General features: G+C 34.4%; 2 protein-coding genes and 1 pseudogene across 3 annotated transcripts in view; 2 read left to right on the top strand and 1 right to left on the bottom strand.

Moving 5' to 3' along the window:
• LOC125656349 (fibrinogen C domain-containing protein 1-like) overlaps positions 1 to 21,975 on the bottom strand; it is a 40,538-nt gene that overhangs the window by 9,796 nt on the left and 8,767 nt on the right. The gene's annotated exons all lie outside the window — the stretch shown is intronic.
• LOC125656822 (uncharacterized) lies at positions 6,649 to 7,557 on the top strand. Of its 2 annotated transcripts, XM_056145164.1 has the most exons (4): positions 6,649 to 6,782; positions 6,914 to 7,060; positions 7,181 to 7,318; positions 7,423 to 7,557. In XM_056145164.1, the coding sequence occupies exons 2-4, from the start codon at positions 6,923 to 6,925 to the stop codon at positions 7,477 to 7,479; spliced, it is 333 nt and encodes a 110-aa protein (XP_056001139.1). In that variant the 5' UTR covers positions 6,649 to 6,782; positions 6,914 to 6,922; the 3' UTR covers positions 7,480 to 7,557. The 2 variants fall into 2 exon arrangements, with proteins under 2 accessions (XP_056001139.1, XP_056001140.1); XM_056145165.1 differs by lacking the exon at positions 6,649 to 6,782 and having other exon boundaries at positions 6,851 to 7,060.
• Positions 9,262 to 11,167, top strand: LOC125656347 (uncharacterized; annotated as a pseudogene).

Here is a 21,975-nt window from a genome sequence, read left to right as displayed (position 1 = left end):
GGAAACGAACTCTGGCTAAGAGCTAGGAGGTTCAAACCTGTGAACAATGCAAAATCATTAATACTAATGTTTTGAAAATTCTATTTCAGGTTGAAAATGTTTCGATGGGCAAGAATTAAAGGTGTGCCCTGTCAAATGCGATGGCCAGTGAAATTACTATCTGAGGATGACTGTAACATAAAAGTTTATTGCTTGTCAGATGATGCTATGTGAGTATTCATTATTTAGTACAAGCAGAATTTAAGAGTACTTGGAATGATTATTAAGTAAATAATGGTAAATAATATTTTAGATTGTAACCATTTCTATATTATATTAACATAATACTTGTTTCCAAGTTCGATTTTTATCAAAAAGTTAAAACGTACTTTGTTTTGGCTTGATTCAGGCAAAATCAGCAGGCATATTGCATTGCACCATCGCAATTATTATGTCCTGCCATGAAATGATTGGGGCATATAAAGTATATATCATCAGCTTTTTAGTATTTTTTTTATTATTAACTTACCAACCTATATAAAGTTTTTCAATAGATAAAAAAAATGCATAATCGAATAAATTTTAAAAAGAAAACCCCTGAAGTATTAATTGGATTTGGATTTCTCATACTTGTGATTAATGGTAATTAAGATGAACATTGCAATTAATATGCAATTAATATGACTTGTCACTCTGTAGATTTTCTCTAAAGAGAGATGATGTGGAGCTATTTCAAAATAACACAGAATGGGAAGAAAAGACCAAAAGTATATGATTCATACAATTTAGCTTCTTTCCTTTTTTCTTCTTAGTTTATTTTTGCTTCTGTTGACAACAGAATGCTGTTCAGGGTTCATGCTCGTGGTCTTAACCGATATTTTAAAACTGATATAAAAAGCGCTGGGTGGGATATTTTGAGAGGGGCGGGCAATGATGGGAATCTAAAAATTAATTTTATGTGGCCTAACAATAACTTTGGCAAGAAACTAAATTAAAAGCAAGTCATTTTTTTTGTCATGGTGATAATTTGTTAGAGATTTTTTTCCAAACTGGCATGAACTATATCTCAGCTGTTTACATGCATGGTGAATTTAACATTGGGCAGAAAAGTTCATACTTTGGTCAAGTTCAAATACAAACTTTAGTTTCTATTTTATTGCCACAAACTAATTTAGGGCTGAAACGATTCACCGAAATATCGATACTGTTCAATATAAACGCTCGATTCAATGTTCGATTCATTGCCTCGATTTTCAGTTCGATATGTTTATTACAAACGGGTTCAGTAAAATATATTAGGCTCAGCCTGTACTTATTATTTTAACCTGCATGAGGGACAAAATAGCATCCAATAACGTTCAGACTGTTGTTTGCCTTGAGTCTGACGAAAATAATAATGATCTTTATCAGTTTAAACTACAGAGCCAACAGGCATCTTACCGTTCGGCAGTTTGGAAACATTTTGCTTTTAAAATTATGATTGTGAATCTTGGTAATTAAATTTTTCTTCAATGTTATTATTAGTTTCTTCTGTAAATTGTGTTGAAAGTATTGAATCGTGGCTTTAGTATTGCAATATGTATCGTATCGTGAAGGGCCGGGGGCGTATCGTTTCAGCCCTACAAACTATGTGGATCTATTTTCTTTACTAGTCGAGCCTACCAACTTGTTGGTTTGCCCACTCCCGACTCGGTGTTTAATCTTTGGGTCGGTAGGTAGGGAAATTTTTATTTTTTTTTTCAAAATTTGTGCCAAAATTAAATAGAAAAAAGGTGTGCAAACAACTGGATTTCAACAAAAAAAATTATGCTTACATTAATTGTTAATAAAAATATCTCGAGTCAGGTACTTTTTTGTCAGTCGGTCAGGAGAGGGCAAACAAACAATTTTTTAAAGGTGGCCTTGACTAATTTTAAAACATTCATTGATTAGGCCTGAATAAATAAATAGTGTGTTTCCGGTTCCCCAACCATCCCTAATTTATTTATCGGTACATTAGCAAAAAAAAAGAGTTATATTTTCATACACCACTGTTCCACTGAAAATATAGTCCCAACTAGATTTCAAACTCGGTAAACTATTTCTATGCCAAGTTGTACAATTGTAAAATGAAAAGAAAAATATTATGTTTTATATTCCTAACATCTCAGTATAATAGACATCTGTATAATTTAATATTTTGATTAATCGGAAACCGGATAAGACTTGCAAGACAATTTTTTTTTTACATAATTATACTCATCAATGGGCCCTTTACTAAAATGACTGGGTAAAAGGTCCATGCCCATGTGCAAATCTGGGGCAGTATTGGAAACATGTTTATTTCTACTGAAATGGACAAGATACAAAAGGATGTCAATGTAATTGTTAACGTAAATACCTCCAAGATGAACAACACGCCTGGCCTAATTTTTGATGCTCGTCTACAATTATGATTTTCAGGTTGTCTTGCAAGAAAGAAAAAGACCCTACAGTGTTTTTTGGACGACCTAAAGTGGACTAAAGGTAATCAAAATAACCAGATGATCTTTTTTAGGCTCGCATCTCTTTTATTGGTGCTTTTTATTAGCCATCATGTCAGTTAATCTGGCAACACTTTTTAGCAATTTAAGTCATCTGAATCACCCATGTGACCTTTTGCGATCCGTGTTTGTTCCTGTCGTCTATTAACATTTGATCATTTTCAACTTCTTCTCAAATATTATTGAGCCAATCTTGACCAAATTTGGTATTTAGCACCTGTAGGGTGAGGGGAACATAAATTATAAATTTCATGACCCCCACCCATAAGGGACCTTAAAGTTTGGGTAAAAACTGTAAAAATTTATGCATTTTATAAAAATCTTCTTCTCTACTCTAAGGCATGTAGCAAACAAAGTACATAGTAATGATTCGCAAGGGGGCCTCTACCAAAAATTGTAAATTTCATTACCCCAGGTCAGGGGTTCTGTTGCTAGGGCATGGCTTTATTGGTCAGAAAGGGAAAATGCATCAATTCTTTACAAAATCTTCTTCTCTATTACCAGGCCTATAGCAAACAATCTGAGTATATATTAGTAATAACAAGCAATTTTTAAAGTAAATGATATGCAATTGATATGTAGCCATAGTCTCCTGAAGGGGGGTCATCTGGATGATCCTTATACCAATGATATGAAAATCTTGAAATTGTTTAGATACATTCCCTTAAGCTATACAGTTGGGCTTCAGATATCTGGATGCCATTTATCTGGATGCTTCAGTTTCCGGTCTATTTTATTTGGGAATGGAATTTTTAAACGATATTTTGTCTTGTTTATCTGGAATTCTGCGTTCCAGATCCGGACGGTAAATTTAAACAGTCATTGTACACTAGACTTCTTGTCTAAGCTGATCATGAGTGTTAATTGTTGTAAAATCATCTAGTATTTTAAGCAATACTATTTTGAAACACGTTGATACAAGTGATAAAGCGATATAATTTTTTCTTTTTTCTTTTTTTTTGACCATGGCATTATAAACTGCTATTACTCTGCTGGCTTATTCTATGATACGCAGTAGTGCATCATTGTCAATATGCCATCAGAGCTATTGCTGTTCATTTTGACTTGCATCTATGGAGTTACAAACACATCTGGTAGTTACAAGGAATATAGAGCAAAAGTGCAATGGGTATGGTCATCTGGTCATGATTTCATAGGTAGAAAAGTGTTGAAGGAAGACATCTACAGATTTTGGGATCATTCAATCCAAGGTTAAGATTAATGGTGTCTGTTAGCTGTTCGAGCAGCACTGTTGGGCTTTGGATGACTTTTTGTCAGTTTTAAAGAAAAAAGTATCTTTAAATCAAATGATAATAAATTAATGTCACTCCTCATCAAAATTTGATAACTCTTAAATCCAAGAATTATTTGTGAATGGCATATATTTCAGCTTTTATGGTAGTCTAATAGTGTTACTATTGCATGTTGCTAATCATCAGTGAGTTTTGCTAAGTGATATAACAGAGAACCCGTATCCTTGATGTTTAAAGTTCGCGAGTCTGACACTTTAGTCTGCCATTTAAAAGTTTTGTACACAAGTCTTCTCTTTTCCTATATTTTCCATTACAATTCGGCTGGCTAAAAATTCTATAACTTTAAACAAAATAACTTGATACTATAGTAAAATTTCTTTTAATTTTAATTTATATGTATAAAAAAACTGGCAACACCTTTTAGGAAGATAACAGCACTTAACAATTCAGTGGGCAGAAGATCGGACAATCTTGAGCACTTTAGTTATTAGCAGTTTCATAGCTTTATTTTTATGCATCCATTCAGTTGTATTTTCAATGTCTACAGATGTTTAGATTATTTTTTGTAGAAAGTCAGGATGGTGCACTTAAGAAGGGACATGCACCTAAGAGGAAGGAAAACAGAGAGGTTACAAGGTACATTATGTTATTATAAAGAGGCAGTAAATAATCCATACTTTGAGCTAAGATTGTCCATCAATTATGAGACAGATAAAAAGTCCAATAAGTCCAGACTCTGAGATCTAAGATTTTTAATCAATTAGGAGGCAGATAAATAGTCAATTCTTTAAGATATAAGATTGTCTACCAGTTAGAAGGCAGTTAAATAGTCCATACTTTGGGCACAAAGGTTGTCCAGCGATTAAGAGGCAAACGAAAAATCTGTACTTGAGAGTGAAAATTGTCCATTAATTAGGAGACAGTTAAATAGTCCATACTTTGGGAGCTAAGATTGTCCATCAATTATGAGGAAGAAAAATAGTCCATTCTTTAGGAATTAAGTTCGTCCACTAATTAGGAGGCAGTTAAATAGTCCATACTTTGGGAGCTAAGATTGTCCATCAATTATGAGGAAGAAAAATAGTCCATTCTTTAGGAGTTAAGTTTGTCAACTAATTAGGAGGCAGTTAAACAATCCATACTTTGGGAGGTAAGATTGTCCATCAATTATGAGGAAGAAAAATAGTCCATTCTTTAGGAGTTAAGGTTGTCCATTAATTAGGAGGCAGTTTTTAAATCGAGGCAGACTACTGACAAAGAAGTTGATGGTCAGGGGTTTCAACAGTCTTGTTTAAAGTAATCATTTCGCGAGTTCTATGGTCGTTGTAATGATCTGGTTTGCCAATGCAACCTATCATTGGGTCAAATGCTGTCTGGCGTGTTTCATACTGATTGTTAGACCGTTCTTGGCACACTGATTTTGACTGCGGATAACTCAATTTACCTGATCAAGAGATAGGGCTCACGGCGGGTGTGACCGGTCGACGGGGGATGCTTACTCCTCCTAGACACCTGATCCCACCTCTGGTGTGTCCAGGGGTCCGTGTTTGCCCAACTCTCTATTTTGTATTGCTTATAGGAGTTATGGGGTCGGTCGCTGTTCGTTATCTTCACCTTTCATAAATGCCATCTAAGTTGATTTTCAAAAATGATATTTCATTGAATGGTATTGATATGCCTATTGAGATAAGTTTAAACCAACTTTTATTAGTGTGTGCAAAAAATATTTGCAACAATGCGAGACCTCTTTGGCATGAATATTAGTAGTCGTGGACAGACAACTTTTGCAAGTAAACATAAATGCACAATGAATAAACATCATGAAACCTAAATCGTAAATTTGTGGTCCCGGACTACTTTGATGCTTGTGGTCCCCAAAATTACTTTGTTACTAATAAAGTTGGTTTACATTATTTATATAATTGTCCCAGTCCTATACCTAAATGTGGATTTTCTTTTCTTGAAAATTAAAGAATGTGACATATATTAACTCAAGCATGCTAATGATACCTCATAACAATCATTGCTATTAACTCTTAATACTTTCTAATGCTTGTTCACAAGTAATTCTGCCTCGCATGAATTCCATGTGAAATTCGTGTGAAAAGAGCACTCACATGAATTTTACGTGAGAACGTTTCATGCGAAATTCACATGAAGTGATTTTCATGTTTACATATATATGTAAATATGATTTTGTGATATCTTGCACACAAAAAAATCATGTGAAATTCATGCGAAAAAATTTCATATAAAATTCATGTGAAGTGTATTTCATGTGAAAATCATGTAATTGCTCTCTTCACATGAAATTCACATGAGGCACAATTGGCTGTGACACTCCCCTACCATTGAAACCGTGGGTAGTACAGGTTTTAATTTTGCTCATATATCCACTTTTCTTATATTTTCAATTACAGCTCAGCTGGGAAAGACTACTATAACTTTGCAAAAACACCTAGATACCATAGCAACATTTTATTTTTTATTTTAATTGATATATAAAGTGTATAAATGTTCTAATTCATCTTATATCAGAAAACTAATTCAACTCTAATATATAATTTGAATGATTAAAGAAATAAAAAAATAAAAAATCAACATAGAAAGGAACATGTACAGTTTTGCTTTATTAGAGTTGGCAAAGTTGAAACTGTTAGAACTCAATGTTTTTACTATAGCGGTATGTTGTTTAAGTATGATAAACAATTTATTGCATGAATATTTGGGAGATATGAAGATTTATTCCCCCAGAAAAATCATATTTCCTTAGAGCGATGCCCTTGGGAAATAAAATTTTTCTTGGGGGAATAAATCTTCATATCTCCCGAATATTCATGCAATAAATGTATATTGTCTAACAAATGAAATTTATTTTAATCATTCAAAATTTGGGAGTAACATTTTAGGTGTTTACTTTTCCGGATGATTGCCTACTCATTAATGACACTCCACTATATGAGAATAACCAAAAGAGCAATGCAGAAGTTCAGAGACCAAAAAAAGGAGGATACACAAAGGTCACGAGGTGAGAAAAAGACACAGAGTTAAGAAATAGAAGAAAATTTCTTATACATTTTTTGTCGAAAAAGAATTTAAGTTTACTAAGAAATCTTTCTGAGGATGAATTTTAGTACAGTATTTTCAAATAATAATTAGGAGCAGTGGATGGAGTCTGAAGGTCAGAAGAAGAGTATCTGTTCAGAGAGTATTGATGACACTCCACTAAAAGAGAATAACCAAAATAGTCATGCACCTGCAGAAGCTCAAAGACCGGAGAAAAAATGGATACACAAAGGTCGCAAGGTAAAAAAAAAAGATACAGAGTTAAGAAACAGAGGAAAAGTTTTTGTACATTTATTGTCTAAAAAAAAGAACAAGAAATCCTTCGAAGGATGAATTTGAGTATTTTCAAATAATAATTAGGAGCAGTGGATGAAGTCTGAAGGTCAGAAGAAGAGTATCTGTTCAGAGAGTATTGATGACACTCCACTAAAAAAGAATAACCAAAATAGCCATGCACCTGCAGAAGCTCAAAGACCAAAGAAAAGGAGGATACACAAGGTAAGAAAAAGATGCAGAGTTTTTACACATTATTTTGTTTAAAAGCAAGTTGAAACGAAAAATCCTTCTGCGGATGAGTTTAAGTATTTTCAAATAATAATTAGGAGCAGTGGATTAAAATCGGAAGGTCAGAAGAAGAGTATCTGTTCAGAGAGTATTGATGACACTCCACTAAAAGAGAATTACCAGATTAGCCATGCAAAGGCTCAAAGACCAAAGAAAAGAAGGATTAATAAAGGTCACAATGTAAGAAAAAGGTGCAGCATTTGAGTTTCTCATACATTTATTGTCTACAAAAGTTTAAGTTGAACCTACAAATCCTTCTGAGGATTAATTTTAATATTTTCAAATTATGATAAGGAGCATTGGATCGAGTATGCAGATCAGCAGATGAGTTATATAATTGGTGGTCAGCAGGAGAACTGCCCAGAGAGTAATAGAGACTGTCCAGAAAGTAACGAAGGTCAACAGAACTGTCCAGAGAGTGACCGAGATTGTCCAGAAATGGATGGATGTCAGCAGAAACGTCCAGAGAGTGACGGAGACTGTTCAGAACTAGACTGAAGTCAACACAACTGTCCAGAGAGTGACCGAGACTGTCCAGAACTAGATGGAGGTCAACAGAACTGTCAAGAGAGTGACGGAGACTGTCCAGAACTAGACGGATGTCAACAGAACTGTCCAGAGAGTGACTGAGACTGTGCAGAACAAGAGGGAGGTCAGCAGAACTGTCCAGAGAGTGACTGAGACTGTGCAGAACAAGAGGGAGGTCAGCAGAACTGTCCAGAGAGTGACTGAGACTGTCCAGAACTAGACGGAGGTCAACAGAACGGTCCAAAGAGTGACCGAGACTGTCCAAAACTAGACGGAGGTAAGTAGAACTGTCCAGAGAGTGACTGAGACTGTCCAGAACTAGACGGGTGTCAGCAGAACGGTCCAGAGAATGACGGAGACTGTCCAGAACTAGATGGAGGTCAACAGAACTGTCAAGAGAGTGACGAAGACTGTCCAGAACTAGACGGATGTCAACAGAACTGTCCAGAGAGTGACCGAGACTGTCCAGAAATTGATGGATGTCAGCAGAAGCATCTAGAGAGTGACCGAGACAGTCCAGAACAAGAGGGAGGTCAGCAGAAATGTACAGAGAGTTACCGAGACTGTCCAGAGCTAGACGGGTGTCAGCAAAATTGTCCAGAGAGTGACAGAGATCTTTTAGAAATTTACGGAGGTCAGCAGTTGAAGGGCGACAGCGACTTTGAGGATTTTGATGATTTCAATGATCCTGACTATATTGTAGAAAGCGAAGGAACTGATGGAAGTGACAGTGACTCAATCACTGATGTTGAAAATGTTGAAAAAGTCGTAAAGTCACAGAATCATGTTGCAGGATTAAAAAAGAACATTACTAGAACAGATGATGGATATTTGAATATAGACAACTTTTCAGACAGTGCTTCAGGATTGGATAAGAACTGTATTGGATCAGATGACCAACCAGGCAAGAGAGGGTCTGATTGTGTATCCGTTTTGGAAAAGAAAATCACTACATCAGAAGATGGTTATTTAAACTTGGACAACCCACCATGCAAGAGAGAACTTGACGAAAATGATTGTCTGTTTGATAAAAAGTTTCCAAATGTTTTCATTAAGGGATTAAAAAAGGAGAATGCAAACTCCAAGCACAATAGGGTATATGATTGTGTGCATGCATGTTTTTACTGTCATGAAATATTCACCAACATACAAAGTCATCTTGAACGTAGACATTTAAACCATGACAAGGTGAAAGCCATTAAAGAGCTGAGAGACTGTAAGATGAAGGACACGAATCAGGAGGAAATTAAAGAGTTGGAGAGAAGGCTGACTTCAGATATGAAATTGCTACGAAACGTGGGTGATCACCTTCATAACATGCCCAGTGAGAAGTGAAGACTACCACAAAGGTTACACAATGATACAAGTAGGAATCATAACGGGGAAAGTAAAACCTACAGGGTCCAAAAGGATTGTTAAAGAAGTGTTCCCTTCAATGAAAAAGGACAAAATTGCAGAGATTTGTATGGCCGATCCACTATTAGGAGATGTTTGGTTTATGAAAAACAATGACAATAAAAGAAAAAGAAAATACTACGCAAGTTTTCACATGAGGTTGGCAGCCCGCCTCCTATTGGCATTCAGAAATTCAGTGGAAAGAATGGACATTTCAATGAGTGAAATGTTCAGTCCAGGCAACTTTGACAAAGTAGTAGAAATAGCGCTTCAAATTTGCAATGATAATGAAGATGGTGAACTCCAGCATCCAAGCACAGCTGTCAAAACAGGTTTCGATCTCATGAGAATGGCATCTTTAAAAGTAGGAATTTCCATTAAAACACAAGACAAAGTAATGAAGAAAGAGGGAGAAGAATTCATGTTTCCCATGAGTAAGGAATGGAGTTTCAAAGTTAACAAGATTGCAAGATCTACTTTGTCAGAGCGAATGTTTAATAGGAAAAAAGAGCTCCCTCACCCTGAAGACATAGTCAAGTTATCTTCTTACCAAGTGGAAAACTTGGAATCTCTAGATTTAACTTACACTGCTGTCAGTGGCTTGATGTTCAGACGCATTGTCATGTTAGTGGAAGCACGTCTTCTGTTATACAACCGCAGGAGACCAGGAGAACTAGAAGCTCTGAGGTAAGACAAGTTCCATATAATTGAATTTCTGTTTTTAACAAAAAATTAGGCTTTTAAGTCTATGATGTCAATCTTATTTTTATGGCTCCATCTTGCAAGAGCATTATATGTTACTGTACAGGTAAGGTTGGTAGACTACATGCAAAATTTTTTGTTTCTCTTTTTAGCCTGCAGTGTTACATAAATAGATCAAAAGGAGTCACAGAAACCGATCTTTCTCTCAGAGAAAAGTTAACAAAATTGGAAAAGGAAATGCTAGAAAATCAAGAGTTAGTTGAAATCCGTGGAAAGGTGAGCATCTTAGAGACAATATATTTAATATTTGTTAAGATACAAGTACATGTAAGTATTTAGATTCACAACCTGAAACCTGTGTTACTGTGATAATGTTAAATCATTATAACTAGCTAAATGCCAAGTGGGATATTTTAAAGTATTTGGCAGTACTGCAAGTCTTATTATCTCTTTTTGCAACTTGTTGAGAAGTGGATATAGCATCGCTATGTGTATGAAAGTGTGTGGGTATACTAGTGTACAAAAACTTGTGAGTATGATTGAAAGAAAGCTTTACTACCTAGAATCATCAAACTGTGCGTACTTCTTAAGCATTGTAGTAAGTCAAATCCAATTCATTTCCAAAGTTATCGGTGAATTTTTTCTCAATATATCCAATATTATCCAGTTGATACAACTTAAATCTTATGTGCAAGTTAACAATACAAAACAATATATGAACCAGTTAACTTTGCTCAATGTATTGACATTCAAGGAAAGACCAAATTTTACAGTATATCTGGTGAAAGGTGAGCTAACTCTGTAAGTGTGTATATTGCAACACATTGGAAAAACATTTCCTGTTGCGAGGGGATCCTCCGCTTGTTAATTTTAGTTTGAATTTTAATACCATTTCAAAGAATTTAAAAAGAATTGAAAACAAGAAATCATTTTTTAGTGAAATGTTTAGGTTTTCATTTTATTGTGTCTCTGGCAAGTGATATTGACCTATGTAGTGAATACCATACAACTTTATTGAGCTTTTTAGTGAGAAGATGTAGCCAATTTTCCGTGATTCAGAAAAATTAAATAGTTTGTCTCTTTTTGTCAGAATGGGACCAGAGTACCAGTCATATGTCCGAAGGAGGTCATCCCTAGCATGCAATATCTTGCAAATGAAGTACGCAAACAGGCTGGTATAAAAGAGGGAAATCCTTTTCTCTTTGCAAATACTGGTAAGATGTCATAAAACATGTTTAAATGCAATTCATTTTGATTGAGGATATTAATAAACTAGTTCTTGAAAGAGCTGAAATCAATCAATTTAATTAAAATTAAATCCTTTACGCTCCCATATTTTTAATATGTTGCTGTGAGGATCTAACAACATTCCGTACAGGGTCACCTCAGAGCGACCTTTCAATTAACCAATAAGATTGCTGCTGCCGAAATCTTGGCTGGTAGTTCGGACGTGTTTCTTTTTCACAGACTGACATAAAAGCCCGAGGTGTTTCGTGTAGTAAACAAATCCAGGCGAGGTGCATGCTATCTAGAAACGTGTCGATGGTAGTTTGTTTTTGTTGTTCGCATGAAAGAATGGCCTATTGAACGGACTTGATGCACAATTTTAGCAAGAAAAACTTCAATCAACATAAAACAGACAGTAGGGCATCATACTTTTAAGAGGTGAAGCCGTAGAACTTCTTTTAGACTTGTGTATGGAAGCTCGAATCTAATTGGCCAGAATTTGTATGTTTATTCATACTTGAAAGGTCGCGTTTAAAACTTGGACCAGAAGAGTTTATATTTACATGAAAGCTTCCTGACATAGTGCAGATTTACGTTTGTTAAAACCATGGCCCCCAAGGGTAGGGTGGGGCCACAACACTGGATCAAAGATTTACATGGGAATATATAGGGAAAATCTTTAAAATCTTCTTCTCAAGAACCAATGAGCCAGAAAAGTTTACATTTACATGAAAGCTTCCTGATATGATGCAGATTCAAATTTGTTAAAACCATGGCCCCCAGGGGTAGGGTTGGGCCACAATAGGGGATCAAAGTTTTACATCGAAATATATAGGGGGAGTCTTTAAAACATTGGGCCAGAGAAGTTTACGTTTACTTAAAAGCTTCCTGACATAGTGCAGATTCAAGTTTGTTAACATCACGGCCCCCGGAGGTAGGGTGGGGCCACAATAGGGGATCAAAGTTTTACATACAAATATATAATGAAAATCTTTAAAAATCTTCTCAAGAACCACTGGGCCAGAAAATTTTACATTTACATGAAAGCTTTCTGACATAGTACAGATTCAAGATTGTAGGTTGGGGCCATAATAGGGATCAAAGTTTTACATGCGAATATGTAGGGAAAATCTTTAAATATGGACCAAGGTGACTCAGGTGAGCGATGTGGCCCATGGGCCTCTTGTTACAGTTACATGTAGCAATTCAGGGACACAATCCTCCTAACTGATGGACACTTACAGCTCCTAATCTTACCGTATAATAGATGGACACATTTAACTCTTTATTTGTAGACTACCTATTTCCTACTTATTGATAGACACTTTTAGCTTGTAATCTTTATAATCGACACAGTTAACTCTTGCAATGTCCTGGTGGTAAGAAGCTTAAGTTGCATTTTGTGGTAATTTGTTGTTTTAAAATGATGATCATTTTAAAATTGTATTGTACTTTGTCATTATTAGGTTATTAGGCTCAAGGATCATGAACTTAAGTACTTGTGTAGACACATGGGACACACAATGCAAGTTCGTGAACTACATTATCGCAGCACATCAGATCTAATAGAAAGACTCGAAATTGCCAAACTTATGGTTATGCAGGAATGTAATGTAGTTGGGAAGTTCCATGGGAAAAGTTTAAAAGATATTACTTTTGAAGGCAAGTACCTTGTAGACTTTTCTGTGGGAATTAAGCAAAACTGATTATTATCTATACTTATAAATGAATTTTTTTTTAATAAACTACGAAATGCTTGCACCAGAGTTACTGCTTGCACCTTTAATATTGCATCACATTTGAGATGATGTCCGTAAACTATAATTGATTTTTACTGATCAGCAATTATTGTGAAATTAATTTAAAACCTACTTTCATTTACGATAAACTAACCCGAAATAGCACGTTTTGGCGGATCTACGTCATTAGGAGTTTTTATGAAAATGGCAGCAAAAAATAACATAGTATTAAATAAATCCGTTAATAGTCAATATATTAATAGGAAATTGATTTAAAGTATATATAGGAATTAGGATGTGATAATTGTTAATTAGATAAAATGCAACATGCAATTCGTTTCTTCAATCTGCGATTTTAGTTTTGATGGAAATTTCCAGAAGATGCTCAAGTAGCCAGGCCTTCAAGCGGCCCTATATTTCCTATAAAATCCCTATATATTTGATAACCTCCTATAATCCCTATATCTTTGCATGAAAATGGCATATTCCCTATATTAGCCCTATAAATTCCAATAAATTTGTCGAAAATTAATTTTCTTTTCTTTTCTTTTTTTTGGCTCGCTACGCTCACTTAGGACGATGTAGTTTCTGTTTTCCATCATCCTAACATGTTCACCCCCCCCCAAAATGTATTGGATTAAAATTATTAGATTTGCAATTGGTCTGTGTCCTCCCTCGTGTGTTAACAATTGAACATTTTTAACTTCTTGATAACTAACATTCCAATTCTTTTCAAATTTGGTATGAAGCATCTTTGGGACAAAGCAGAGATAAATTGTAAATTTCAGGACTCCTATACTCCTGGGGCGTTAGGGGTGGGGCAAAAACTGCCAATAAGTGACCAGTTTTCAAAAATCTTCTTCTCTAGAACCGCACATGTATAAGAAAAACTAAATGCATAGTGATGTAGAGCAGGAAGGCTTCTACCAAAATTGTAAATTTCAAGATCCCCGGGGTAGAGATTCTGACTCCAGGGTGGGGCCAAACTTGATATATAGTATTTATGTGTAAAAAGAATTTTAAAAGAAGACATCTTCTTTAATGCTATTGATACTAAATTGAAGCTAAACAGATACATGTATTTAGAATGACCAGGTAGCCCTTTACCAAAATTGTAAATTTGATGATCCCAGGGGATGGGGTTTTGGTATTAGGGTGGGGCCAAAATGGTCAGTGATTAAATTTCTTAACAACTGAACAGTGTGATTTCCCGCGCTTGCGAGGGTATTCATTTAGTCTCAATTAAAATTTTGATATTGCTGTTTCTGTAATTTTCAATCCTTCTTTTTCAGACATTATTGATAATGAAGACATTGCCCTCAGAGAAGGAGAAGCCCATAGAGAAGAAGAAGCTCCTTCAGTAGAAGGTACTAGGAAGATTTGAAATATATTTTTTAAGTCACCTCAAGGCTGCAATTCTCTGAGAGCAGGTTTAAGCATTTATTTATATTATTTTTTTTTTACCAGATACAGGTCTAGCTCTTGATGACATGGCACTAAACACGTTGAACATTGAAGAAGATGTATTAGTAACGAGAAAGAAACCTAAGAAGAGTAAGTCGTATAATTGAGAAGAGAATTACTCAGATGACCTATTCAATCATTCGTCTTCTGTCATTGTGCGTTAACATTTAAACACTATTAACTTCTTCTCAAATACTGCTTAGCCAATCTCCAAATTTGGTATGTAGCATCTGCATGGGAAAGGGAACGCAAATTTTATGACCACACACCCCTATGGCTTTAAATTCTGGGTAAAAACTGTAAAAATTAATGCAATTTTTAAAAGTCTTCTTATATACTCTTGGGCATCAAGTAGTCAAACTGAGTATGTAATAATGATGGGCAGGGGAGCGTATATCAAAATTGTAAATTTCATGACCCCAGGATCAAAGGCTCTGGTGCTAGGGCAGGGCTTTATTGGTCATTTGGTGAAATGCATTAATTTTTCAAAACTTTACTATTACTTGCTTTCTAGCAGACAGAGTATATAGTAATAACATGTAATATTCTTGAGTAAATGATATGCAAGTTAAGCCCCCAGGATAGGTGGGGGTCTTCGGAACACCAATGAAATGAAAATGGTCTATGGGTTCTGGTGTTAGGGTGGGCTCTATTGGTCATACAATTCTTTAAAAATCATCTCCTCTACCACTGGGCATCAAGCAGACAAACTAAGTACATGGATATGATGAGCAATGGTGCCTCTACCCAAATTGTGAAATTCATGGCCCCAGGGTCAGGGGTTCTGGTGTTTGAGCAGGGCTCTATTGATCATATAGTGAAATGCATTAATTCTGCAAACATTCTCTACTACTGGGCATCTTGCAGGCAAACTGAGTGCATGGTTAGGGTGAGCATTGAAGCCTATACTAAAATTGTGAAATTCATGGATCAACCCTTGGTCAGGGTTTCTAGTGTTAAGGCGGGGCTCTAAAAATCACCTCCCCTACTACTGGGCATCTAGCCGACAAACTTAGTACATGGTTATGATGAACAAAGGTGCCTTTACCAAAATTGTGAAATTCGTGGCCCCAGGATGGGGGGTTCTGGGTCTGGGATATATAGGTCATCTAGGGAAAATGCATTAATGCTTTAAAAACTTCTTTACCACAGGACATCTAGCGGGCAAACTGAGTGCAAGGTTAGGATAAGTAAGGAAAATCGCAAAATTCATGACCCCTACGCTGGGTCAGGGGTTTTTGTATTTAAATTTTTTATAGCTATTGGATGTGTTATCAACCATACCCCCCCAAGACAAAATAAAAAATTAAAAATATTTTTGATCACAGATATTGAGTTGATTTTTAGTACATGGTCTTGTATTGATAACTTACAGAGTTTACACATATACTCATCTTCTCTCAGCAGAAATGTGGCCTTTGGACTTTAAATTCTTATGATTTTTACTCAACTTTGAAAAGAGTTAATCCCCATTGTGTATTCATCTCTCATAAGTAATCACTGTAAATAAAGTAGTTGATGGATCATTTGAAGAAAGAAAAATATACAAGAAACTTTAATGTATGATAATGTATGCGTTAAAAATTGTATTGTGCTTTTAATTGGTATTGTACACTTTTGAATAAAAAATAGATAAAAACAAATAAAAAATAGACATAAAAACCACATACTTGTTACAGTAAATTTCGAATGAATACCAGGAGAGGCCAGTAGATAGGATATATTTCGCTAACATGATGTTTTGGCATAGTTTAATATTAAAGGGGCATGGTCACAATTTGAGATAAAAAAAATTCTAATTTTATTTTTCCATTACCCTTTCCACCCAAATATTCCTGTAACAGGTGGATGATTACCTATACCTGTGAATTGATGATAAAGGCTTCTCCTTCAAACTATATTATGTATGGTACATAAATGTTTCAATTGATCAAGGCTATTTAAAACAAATCAAGGCATAGAAAGTTCAAAACACAAATTCCAATGCATTAAACACATTAAACAGATATATTCTTGTATAATTTCGCAAAGATAATACTAGTAACAATAATAAATAAATAAATACGATTATTGTTTGTATGTTTACTCTAAATGTTTACGAACGATTGAAATGAAATAAACATGAACAAATTGCTAATAAATTATAAAGTGACTATAGTGGAAAACAAAACATTTATAATTCATAAACGTGCTTAAAAGATTATGGTGATTATAATTTGAAATAATTCTTTTTCATAGATCATCATATTATCGTAATTTTTTTTAAAGACACACCTGTATGATTAAAAGTCGAATAGGAAAAAAATAATCAAGTAAATATCTAAATATTTTATATTACCTGGATAATAGTTACAAATTAACAAATAAAGGGAGTAAGTCAAGTCAACATGTACATGTTAACAACACATTCCTTGTGCCATGTGTACAATGATTGAATTAGAACTGAGTTGCCACCCCTAAACCATATATATTCTTACTGCTCATGTCAAGATGCATTGATTCTTATGTCCGGCAAGTACCCCGGGGTCATCCCCTACAACCTAATTATTTAATTGGTCAAATATCTTGAAAAAAAAACTTTAATCCCCACCCCTAACTATATATTTTCTTGCTGCTCATGTCAAGATGCATTGAGTATTCTGTTGGCCAAGTGCCAAATTGCAGATTAGTTCAGATTAAATTTACTGGTGGAAAAAGATTCATGGAGATTTTAAATGAAGTACATGTACATTGTAAGCGAATGTTGTCATTTTAAAAAAAAACTTAAATGCATTTAAAATATCATTACCATTTAGGTACAAGAAAGGCATGGACTAAAGAGGAAGAAGAAGAAATGAGAAAATATTTTGAGGAATACTTTGATGGTAAAAAGAAAACTTGCCCAAGTAGAGCGGAGTGCCAAAGAGCAATTGAATTCAGCAGGACAAAATGAAGGATGTATTCACCTACGAAATTGGGAGACCATAAAAAAGAAAGTAAATAATTTTCTCTGCAGCTTTGGCAAGAAGAAGTGAATTCTGAAGGAAAAGTCATACAAAAGGCCAGGACAGATTTTTCTCCAGCATACTTACACTGTATACTTAGGCTAGTGACATAAAAAAAAATCTGAACAGATAAACTCATTCAGATTAATAATCAATAACGACAAATACACAGGATGTAAGCTGTAAGTGAAAGGACATAGTTTTCATCATGATTGTCTTGCATTCTTCTATTTCATTTTGTGTTCAACTCAGTTACAAAGAAATTGTACTATAATTTTTCATAAACTTAACACAAAGGTTCCTGTTAGTGAGACCAGATCTATAGTGTATTAAATATTTTTTTAAGATTCTTTTTATTACATTGGCTTCTCACTTATTGATTTTGAAATAAGCTTTTTTGAATATTTTAAACTGACAGCAGCTTTTGCATTCATATTTATCGGACAGTTTTATTCAAAGAGTAAATGAAATAATTCATGGTTGGGGGAGTTAAATGACATTGTTCTTTCTCTTATAGTTACCTTGCTTGTCCTATTTAGTGTTTCATCGTATTTTTGAAATACTATGATTATTTCTGAAATAAGAATTATATCTTTATAGAGAAAGCATTTTAACTGTGCTAACTTGGGCTTGACGTTTGACTTAGCAATTCCTGATTGCATTTTTTAAGTCAATTTTTGAAAGCAGTTATTAATTTTGGATCCATTTAACCTAGTTTTGTTTGTATCCACATTGTTAAGAGCATTCTAACCATGCACAAAGTTTGTGACCTTGTCTCGCTTTCATTGTGTAGTTCAACAAATTAAAAGTAGGGCATATGTGTTTGACGGACTTAATTCCAGTTTTTGTGTATCTTAAGTCTAGAAAATATTTGCTAAAAAGAAATATTTTTTGAAAGGTGACCTATTGCTATCCGTGGTTGTCTGTTGTCATCCATTGTTAGTAAACTTTGAACATTTTTAAATTCCCTGAAAATACTAAGCCAATCTTGACTAGATTTGGTTTAACATCTGTAAGGAAAGGTCAACATTCATGACCCCCACCTCCCAGGGGCTTAGATTTTTGATAAAAGCTGTAAATTTTCTTCAAAAACATCCCCCTTTACTCCTGAGTATTTAGCAGAAAAACTAAGTTAATTGATAAGATGAACAAGAAGGCCTCTTCCCATGACCCCTGGGTCCTTTGCTGAAAATGCCTTAAATCTTTGAAATTCCTCTTCTCTACTCCTGTGCAATTTTCCTGCTAAATTAGGCACATGGTTGTGACGGGCTAGGAGACCTCTGGTTCTGGTGTAAGGATGTGGCTCTATTACTTGTAAATAAATAGTGAAAATGTATCAATGTTTTTAAGATTATGGCATGGTGGTTGTTGCAATTGGGTAGGGCTCTTTTGATCATCATTTATGGTGAAAATTCATACTTTTAAAATCGGTGTATTCTTTAGTTGATTCTGTGTCAAGAGAAATTGATAGGAGTACTGGACACTATTAAACTGATAAAAGATGCGTCATCTACCTCCGCCTCCTCCCCAGTCCCAAGTTATTTTTATGAACATGAATGGTCCAGAAATTTGATTACTATTCAGATCGCCCATCGTAACTCTTTCTTTTTTTATCCATGTGTTGCAACCAATTAAATGAGGTCTAAGATTGTGCCCTATTGGGTTGTTCCCAGCCCCCACCCACCCATCCAAATTTTGACAAAAATCTTGGATCCTTGGTTATCATACAAGTCTCTTTTCTGAGCCAAAAAATCATCCTGCATCTGATTATTTTACTTTGTTATATATTGAATCTATGGATCCTTCAAAAGTTAATATATTGCCATGTACATGTTGTTTGAGTTTGACCCTCTGAACCATGGCTTGACCAACTGTTCACTGTAAAACTTTGACATAGCAAGGTTATGGTATGTCAGATATTTTCTAGAACATATTCATCTTTGTTTTACTGTAATTCAGATCAGAATTTAGATACAACAGAGATTTGAAACTTAAAAGTAACGGCTGTTTTAAAAAGAAACTTTTGTTACATGCTTTTTTTTTTGCGATTGTAGAGATTATTATCGCTTTCTTAAATTGATTGAATATAGACATTTGATTAAATAATGATTCGTTTCTTCATTTTATGAAATAGCCTTACTGTATTGTCTGCAGATAGGAAAAGAAATAGAATTTAAGTATCACTTGCCTATGAGAATGATGACACCATTGTAGCAACCATTAATGATATAAAATCCACTAATGATAAAATTTGCATTAACAGATGCATTTGGGTTCGCTAATGCAAAACATATATCATTAATGATTCACCATCATAACCATTACTGATAAATCATTCGCTAATGAAAAACTTTTCCATTAAAGGACAGACGAATCGTCCACTAATGATAAAAATTGAAATTGGAATTTCGTCCACTAATGATAAAAAAAATAAAATGCATTAGTGGATGAATTTTACATTTGTTAATGATATTCTTGAATTTTATAGCATTGGTACCAAATCAATGTGCTCTATGAAGTATGCAGGCGTAAAGTGTCGCAGTTCATACCCTCGTGTATATTTAAAAAAAAAATGAAAGTAGCAACTTTTAAAAACATTTTTCCGACCATACTTTGAATTGGATTTATTGATTCCTACAAAAAATTTACTTCTGTAATGCCCATTGTTGTTTTATGAATAAGGATTTTTGCAAGAAGTATGACAGCACAAAAATATGGGGATACATCAACATAGGCACTTAAAACTCGGAGACAATGGAGACGGTTCTTATCACCCCCCTCCTTTTGTAATTAATGTATCAAGATTTGGATCTGCATGTATGAACCCCATCTCTAAAAAGTTAAATATTTGCAATGTTATTGTTTTCTTGCAACTTACTAATCCTCTGACTATTTCGTGCCAACATGTAGTATTCTCCATTTGAAATAACCATGTAAATACTCGTTTTGTAAAGATTTGTTCCATACATATACATGTGTACATCGCGTTAGATGAAGTCAAAGGAGAAGTGAAAATTTAGTATGATGTTTACATACGCCAATGAGCAGATAATTATGAAAATGTGAACTTTGCATTGGTCATCTTCATAAAGCATATGTTTGGTTTTTTTTAAAAGTAGTATGAAATAGCATTCTTGTCATCAAGTCGAATCCACATGTTGCTCAGATTATATGTACTTCTCGAAGTTTTTGCAGTTGATTAAAGATTCTGTATGCTGCCAAATATCTAGACTTATATTGTTTTATGATTTTTTGTCTTTATAATTACAAACTGCAAAATAATTCAGAAAATGTAAAAGTTCTTAAGTCATAAAATTTATGTTGTTTTGTCGGTTTTCCCCAAAGAAAACGGCCATGGGACTCAACTGTGGAAAGAGTGGACTGAACTAGACTACATTTGTATCTCTAAATGAATGTATATATGTCAAAAAGTTTGAAACATGTACTTGTATTGTACCAGAGATCTCTCAATGATATTTCGAAATATCTACATTTCCAATGTTTAAATGTTTCTATCAATAAGGAGGAAAGGTATAGTCCACAAATGAAGAGGTAAATGTGTCCATCAATTTTAAAGTAAGATTAGGAGCTAAAAGTGTCCATCAAGAAGGAAGATAGATATAGTCCACAAATGAAGAGGTAAATGTGTCCATCAATTTTAAAGTAAGACTAGGAGCTAAAAATGTCCATCAATAAGGAGGATAGGTATAGTCCACAAATGAAGAGGTAAATGTGTCCATCTATTTTAAAGTAAGATTAGGAGCTAAAAGTGTCCATCAATAAGGAGGATGGGTATAGTCCACAAATGAAGAGGTACATGTATCCGTCTATTTTAAAGTAAGATTAGGAGCTAAAAGTGTCCATCAATAAGGAGGATGGGTATAGTCCACAAATGAAGAGGTAAATGTGTTCATCAATTTTAAAGTAAGATTAAGAGCTAAAAGTGCCCATCAATAAGGAGGATAGGTATAGTCCACAAATGAAGAGTTAAATGTGTCCATCTATTTTAAAGTAAGATTAGGAGCTAAAAGTGTCCATCAATAAGGAGGATAGGTATAGTCCACAAATGAAGAGGTAAATGTGCCTATCTATAATGAAGAAAGATTATGTACCAAAATGCGTCCATTTATTAGGAGGAAAGAGGAATACACATAAAGAATTGTGTCCATCTGTTGTAAAGAAAGATGAGGAGTTAAAAGTGTCCATCAATAAGGAGGAAAGGGGTAGTCCACAAGTAAAGAGTTAAATGTAATTAAATCAAAATTGAATGGGATCATTCAAAATTCTCTGAAGAACCAATTGTCCAGAAACTTCAGATTTCCATGAAACCTTTCCATATAACTCGTTATGACGAGATAATTAGCCCGTTAAAACGAGAAACCTAACTCGTTATAACGAGATAATAAATCATTATAACGAGAGAATGAACTCGTTATAACAAGATAATTTACTCGTTATAACGAGATAATTAGCTCGTTATAACGAGAAACCTAACTCGTTATAACGAGATAATAAATCATTATAACGAGAGAATGAACTCGTTATAACAAGA

The sequence above is a fragment of the Ostrea edulis genome, chromosome 7 (genome assembly GCF_947568905.1).
Source record: "Ostrea edulis chromosome 7, xbOstEdul1.1, whole genome shotgun sequence".
NCBI classification, from domain to species: domain Eukaryota; kingdom Metazoa; phylum Mollusca; class Bivalvia; order Ostreida; family Ostreidae; genus Ostrea; species Ostrea edulis.
This window is presented reverse-complemented; position numbering and strand designations above follow the sequence as displayed.

Excerpts from the sequence above, each read along its gene's own strand:
- LOC125656822 (XM_056145164.1), top strand. The coding sequence starts at position 6,923 with ATGGAGTCTGAAGGTCAGAAGAAGAGTATCTGTTCAGAGAGTATTGAT. Across the intron at positions 7,061-7,180 it reads GGATACACAAAGGTCGCAAG|GAGCAGTGGATGAAGTCTGA; the intron begins GTAAAAAAAAAA and ends AATAATAATTAG. Across the intron at positions 7,319-7,422 it reads AGAAAAGGAGGATACACAAG|GAGCAGTGGATTAAAATCGG; the intron begins GTAAGAAAAAGA and ends AATAATAATTAG.